Here is a 6634-nt window from a genome sequence, read left to right as displayed (position 1 = left end):
GCACTTTTATTGGATACTGTTAATTATAGCTTTTGATAGTCAAATAAAGCAGATCTGTATCAGCAAATTTTTTATATAGCTTTAAATTCAACAAACTAGTGTTAAGTTTCTTCACTTAGAATGTCTCAGATGTCCTATTTTATTGGATTTCCTAGAACTGTTCTCTCCAGATGTCAGCGCATTGTATCAGCTTATATACTTAAACAGTAACTTAGCAAAGCAACTGTTTCATTGGATAACTGTTAATATATAGAAATAAAAACGATCATAGCAAATATAGTAAATAAAATTGTACTTTCTAAAATAAAATGACCATTTACAAAGTAAAATTAGAGTAACCCTATTATCTTGGGTTTATTTTTTTCTTGCATGTGTACTTGATGTAGATCTGAAAGGAGAAAAAATCTCATGGGAGAAGGAGAGGACAGGCTTTGTCATTTTACAGTTTAGATATTCCATTTGTTATTAACACATCACCCCAGAACACAACAAGCATATTTATGTAACTGGGAGTGCTCAGGGCTCTCTTGCTCTTCCTTGGTTTGGGACGCACAAGGGAGGCACTCAGGCTTCCTTTCGGAGTTGGAACAGAACTGTGTTTAGTGATTTAGAGTTGTTTTTATAGAAATAGGTTTTGGATTTTAAGCAGACGTATTTTTGAGATTGAATTGTTTTTCTGGAAAGGGTAGGGCCCGAAAAAAAAAGTAAGTTTTATGCAGTGACTTTTGAATAAGCTATTGGGAAGGTAGTTTGTGTCTGACTGTGTCCAAATTTATTTGTCATGAGGGAGGTGATCTTGATCAAGATTTATAAATATAATTGCTGAGGTTTATTAAAGGAAAATCAGTTTTATAACAGAAAATTTCTTTCTTTCTCCCTTTACAGCAGTGAAGCATTTGTTTAAGTGTTTTTTTTTTTTTTTTTGGTTGTAGGACCACAGATTCCAAAAGTGGAGGGAATTACTGCCAGTCCACTTGTGCTCAAGAATATTCTTCACAACTTTTAGTTAGTCAGCGATCAGGTAACAGTAAGCGAACTGTATCAAAATTTATTGGACCACAACTTCCTCCACAAGTTGCCAAGGTGAGTTTAATACTTTGTTAGAGGTTGTGCAATAATCCACCAAGCTAAAATGAAGTTATAAGTACTGGGTTCCATTTTTGTGTTCATTTTGCCTGAAGTACACAAGTTCAAATGTAATGTTAGGCATGATTTATTTTTGTGTACCCTTGCCTGTATCATTTTCTGCTGTGGCTTGATAGTATTGCAGATAGCATAGTAGTAGGAAACTTTTACAGACAAGCTTGGTAGTAGCTTAAAGAAAGCAAGGCAGATGAGCAATGCAATGGTGCAGAGAATACATTGCTGCCTTACATCATAAAATTCTCTGGGTCAAGCCTTATCTCAGATATCTTCTCTGCAGAGTTTTTGTGTTCCCCCAGCATTAATGTTTTCTTTGTCTTCACTGCTCTGGTATTCTTCTTTAAGTCAAGCCCTTGTAACTCTCCCTTCTAACTTCTCCCACTCCATCTACCCTCTACCTCTCTTCCACCCCACAAACTACCTTTGATTACAGCAAGCTCTGATACTTCCATGCCTATCTACTTATTATATGGCAGTAACTTCTTATTGTAACAATTGTTAATATCTGCTATGACTTTGTGGATAGAACAGATGCTAGTTATCTACTGAATGTACTATGTTCTTCATCTGTAACTATGTTTGTAATATTTTAATTGCTAGGATTCTTCATCTGTAGCTATGTCTGTAATATTTTAATTTGTGGAGCTTTGCTCCCCGGGCCTCCGCTGAAAATGGACCTGCGTCCAGTCGGACATTCCCGGTCAACAAATGTGAATAAATAATAAATAGGTGAATTGGTGATCCCATTTCATTTATAGGGTGTGTGTCTGTGAGTGAAATACATTCTTCAGTAGACCATGTCGCCAAACTGCTTTTAATGCCTTGCATTCAATGGTTGCTAAGACTTATCTTTCACACTTCCTAGAAATTGAAGAACATTCTCACATGACCTCATGTTTATTCAGCTATAGATTTAATTCAGATGACATCTTTTCCATGAGGACTGCTCAACTGAACAGGTGAAATCACTTCCCTGCAGGTTAACTCTTTTGACTGGAGTCACACTCTCTTGTAATGAACTTTGCTACTATGGCTTAGAAAAGGCTGCACAGAGAGCTGAATTATTCACTGTACAACTGTGGGGAGTCCCAGGTGGTATTTCATTTGTTTGCCTAGACTCTACCCCCAAATTTATCACTGTACACTCCCTTGAGGGTGCATCACAACTCTTTCAATATTAATGAACACTTTTCCAATATGGTGTATTTCAAAAATATATGAGCTGCAGTCATCAGTTCCTCGTTTGGGGTGGCCAAGGTGGTGCAGCTGTTAGCATTGCCGCCTCACAGCAAGAGGTTCTCCAGTTAGATTCTCGGCTGGGGTGCCTTCTATGTGGAGTCTGCATGTCCTCCCTGTGGTTGCATGAGTTTCCTCCAGGTGCTCCGATTTCCTCCCACATCCCAAAGACATGCTGTAGGTGGATTGGACACTCCAAATTGGCCCTAGGTGTGAGTGTGTACATTCGTGTGCCTTCTGTGGAAGTTTGGGTGCTGCACTGGCACCTCTGCACCGTAAAACTCCACTGCCAGTCACGAGCGGATGGGTGATCTGCTGTAGCGACCCCTAAATGGGAAAAAGCCAAAAGAAGTCCTCAATTGAATCCAAACACACATTCCCTTCGTTTGGAGAACAATTCATGTCAAGTATATAAAAATATCTACAAATAGCCTTGCAAAAGAAATCTTCCAGCAGATACCTATAGAATAATGTGAGACGGTGTCACCAATCCTCTCCCATTAGATGTCATTCAAACTGTAGCTGATCTTTCTCCCCATGTGGATACTTAACCAGAGATGTTGATGAGGTACAGCTGCTAACTACCTTGGACAGACAGGCATACCCCTAGCTCCTTGGTGAAGATGAACTGCTAACCTCGGTATCTGCACCTGTAGTGGACTGTAACTTAATAAATTCTTCTCAACTGTTCTTTATACTTGTAAGAAACACTGTACCAGAGGCTGATAGGATGTAGCGTCTCAGCTGTGTCTCACAGAGGTTACAAGCCCCACGACTGGGGACTGTAACTGCTTAAAGTCAACTAGTCCTTTTCTTCCAGTATTTAAGGTGAGTAAAAAGCACTTTGCTTCATCAGTTGTATTTGTTTTCAATTTGTGAAGAAAAAAACATTTCCTTTTCTTTAATCCTGCCCCAAAACTCTACCTGTGATGGCAACTGGGTTGCTTAGTGGTTGAGATCATCTTCTCACACCTGCAGGCTTTGATTTTTTTTATTCATTCTCCCTTGCCCTTCTTCAGACCTGCCCACTGACTTCCTTATCTATGTCCTATCAGCTCATTCATTTCCTCTTCCAGATCAGGGGCAAGAGCCAAGCAATCTCAAACTGAGCAAGAGCTATCCTTCCCATTCACTCCCCTGGGCCAGTTTACTGGTTCTACAACAGTCTTCACTCTTGTTCCACCTAACCCTTCTTTTGTAGGGGCGAGAAGTTTCGAAGTGACTGCCTAGACTGGAAGTGATTATTGCTTCAGCCCAGGTCTATATTAGATGATCGAACTTTTGAAAGTTCGACTGTCATATGGTCGACACAATATGATCAAACTTTCGAAAGTTCGAACGTGTTAGAGATCTCTGTACAGCGCATAATGGGAATACTTCCCTTTTCTGCACTCTAGTGGAGGTAGTATATTTAAAGAGCGGGAGATGTGGAGGCTGTGGTGGGTGTAGGGAGGCTTGCCCCCCCCCCTTTCCGCTTAAAACATTCAGGTGGGTTATTTGTGTAGTTTATTTTTTTTAATAGATATTCGAACTTGTAAAAGTTCGATCATATGGTGTAGATAATATGACAGTCGAGCTTTTGAAAGCTTGATTAATATGGACCCCTGCAGCCCACATCATCCTTGCCTCAGTGGTATATGCACCACATAAGTGCAATTGCCTTGCCCTCTTCCACTGGAATTGATAAACAACTCTGATGGTCATGTAAACTTATTTTATTCACAGGTTGGTCTGTCTCGTGTCATCTGTTCAACCCCATCCTATGCCAATACTGAACATAGATTATCTGGGTCATAATCGGGGCTTTGTCTCTTTGTGGCACATACCAGGTTTCACTTATGACATTTGGCCATTGTATTTAGTTTGCCTGTTCTTATCATAAGTTTCTTTTGGGTACTGCAGTTTTTCCCCATATTCTAATAATGTGTTGCTTCTTTAGTCAGTCTAACCTCTCCATATGTACTGCATTTAGTATTACCATTGTAATTTGAGGCAAAAACTGATTGGGGGGGTATCAGTCTGTTGCAGGAGTCGTAGCTATTATAGGAACACCATCTCAGTGCTGGGTACTCTCCCACCCCCAGCCCCACCCAAAGCTTCTCGCAGGGTTACCACTCAAGCAGGTATTCAGATTCAGGCAAAGTAAATGCAATGGCTGTAGGAGTTTTTACAGTTATGTTTAGTAGTATGAGGGAGAGACAGTGTCAGAGTAGTGTGTGACTCTATGGTACAAAAACTGCAGTGAAGGTACAACAGCTAAAGGCGCATGAGGTGACTGAGATAGTGCCTGAAATGGTAGTAATGTGCGCACTGTGGTATTGACAAAGAAATGAGGGAATTGTAAGACAGAATAGCCCAACTAGCAGAGAAGATAAAGTAGAAGAGATTATGGTAGTTTTTCATGTGCAGGAAGGCAGGAAACATACTGGTAAAGAAGATATGAGAGAGATGTGAAAAAGGCAAGAGGAGACTAGGATATCTACCTAAGAGATGGCTGGATTGCTTAAACGAAGACCCACAGTGGCCAGACGTGACTGTTAAAGAAGGTAGAAGAGTGGCTTTGAATTAAGAAAGGTGGTGGTAGTAGATAGGATACTGCAACACCATGCTGAAGTGGGGAATGAATAATGATTTAGAGAGTGGGGGTATGGAATTGTGGTTAGGGAGTGACTGGGAGTTTGTTAGGGAGTAGGTTTTGAGATTAGTGGTAGTGAGTGACTGGGAGGGGTTACATTTAGGGTGTGAGGCTTGGGATGAAAATTGGGGAACAGCTGAGGGAGTGAGTTATGGTTAGGGAGCAAGATTTAGGATTAGCTAGAGAGCTACTGGGCATTTTAGGGTTAGTGTTGGGGATCAAGATTTGGGCTTAGGCTTATGCAGCACATTGAGACTGTTAGGGTTCAAAATAGGGTTTTAGATGGGCTATTTATGGATGTAGCAAGATAAAAGCTGCTTGGGAGGTTTGCAGTTTAGTGTATGCGATGGTGAATACATGAGAAAAGAGCTAATGTCACATGAGCACCTGTAGTAAATCCATAAAAGGGTATGCCTTAATTGAATTATGTACTCATTTAACAAATCAGTAAATGCAAAAAGCATACGTCATACCCATGGTTTGGAGGAATTCCACCACATTTGTTCCTTCCTGTTACTCAGAAAACTTGTCTTCCACTTAAGACTTTGATTCAGCATTTCTTTGATCATTCTGCAATAAAGAGGAGCCTCTGCCTGTATACCTAAACTAACACCTTCTGATAGTGTGGCAAACCTAACTACTTTGCAGTCCTGCCTTTATCAAAATTTCCCATGATATTGTTGCCAGTTCATCTGACACACAGGAAAGTCCCTAGTCTGATTCTGAGGTCCACCCAGAAACACTTGGAATCGAAATCAGAAGAGCCCAAGCCAGGAAAATCCTGCTAAAACATGCATAAATATTTCAGTTTTCCACCACAGATTGTGTTAATTTTTATTAGTTTTTATTTATCCTTTGTTGACTGGCTAGGTCCAGTCCAGCTGGGCTAGTGGCCTATTTTTCAGCGGAGACCTGAGGTGTTATTTCTACTACTAGGGGAAACTTGGCCAGAGCACTGGGGAAATTCCCCTTCTCTTTTTGGTATAGGTTGGTACTAGGCTATCGGCCCTAGGGGCCTATACAAGCCTAGCCATAACAATTCCCTAGCTATTTCTTCCCAGAATATTTACTTCCCTGGTCTCCTGTCTAACAGGGTGACTGACGTGATCCCCGGGGTGAATTTCCTATCTCCCATCCAATCGTCAAGGTTCCTTTTGAAGAGGGCCAAAGAGGCACTCAGCTTGACATGTATGGGCAGTCTATTCCAGAGTATCTGGAGTCTCTGGGTCAGGAACCTATCCCTCCAGTATGTTTTGTTCATTGTGATAACCAGGTGTAGATCCCTGAAGTGTGGATTGGGATTTCTTTAAGTGTAGCATGTCTAACAGCACTGGGTTTGACATGACCTTGTATGTTAAGCAGAGATTGCCTCTGAGTAGGCGATATGCGACAGAGTATAGCTCGAGTTTTTTTTAGACGGTCAGCATAGGGCATCTGCTTTAGGCCTGTGATTCCTTTAGTGAGGTATTTCTGTGGCCTTTCCAGTTGTTGCAGATGTCTTGTGAAGTACATACCAAACGGGGCGTTGTACTCTAATGGGTCTAATGAGGGATGAGTACAGTGGGACAAAGACATCCTTTTTTCTGGATGAAAATCCCTTAAATGATGAGGTGTGCCACA

General features: G+C 41.0%; 1 protein-coding gene across 2 annotated transcripts in view; it reads left to right on the top strand.

Annotated features, from left to right (window-relative positions):
- Nucleotides 1–6634, top strand: part of USP42 (ubiquitin specific peptidase 42) — an 815107-nt gene that overhangs the window by 529926 nt on the left and 278547 nt on the right. For both annotated transcript variants that reach the window (XM_044089669.1, XM_044089668.1), the window contains exon 12: nucleotides 933–1083. In XM_044089669.1, coding sequence (XP_043945604.1) covers nucleotides 933–1083 — 151 coding nt within the window. The remainder of the gene's footprint in view (nucleotides 1–932; nucleotides 1084–6634) is intronic.

The sequence above is a fragment of the Protopterus annectens genome, chromosome 12.part0 (assembly GCF_019279795.1).
Source record: "Protopterus annectens isolate FY-2018-M chromosome 12.part0, PAN1.0, whole genome shotgun sequence".
Classification (NCBI taxonomy): Eukaryota; Metazoa; Chordata; order Ceratodontiformes; family Protopteridae; genus Protopterus; species Protopterus annectens.
The sequence above is the reverse complement of the archived record's forward strand: the minus strand, read 5'-3'. Positions and strand labels throughout refer to the sequence as shown.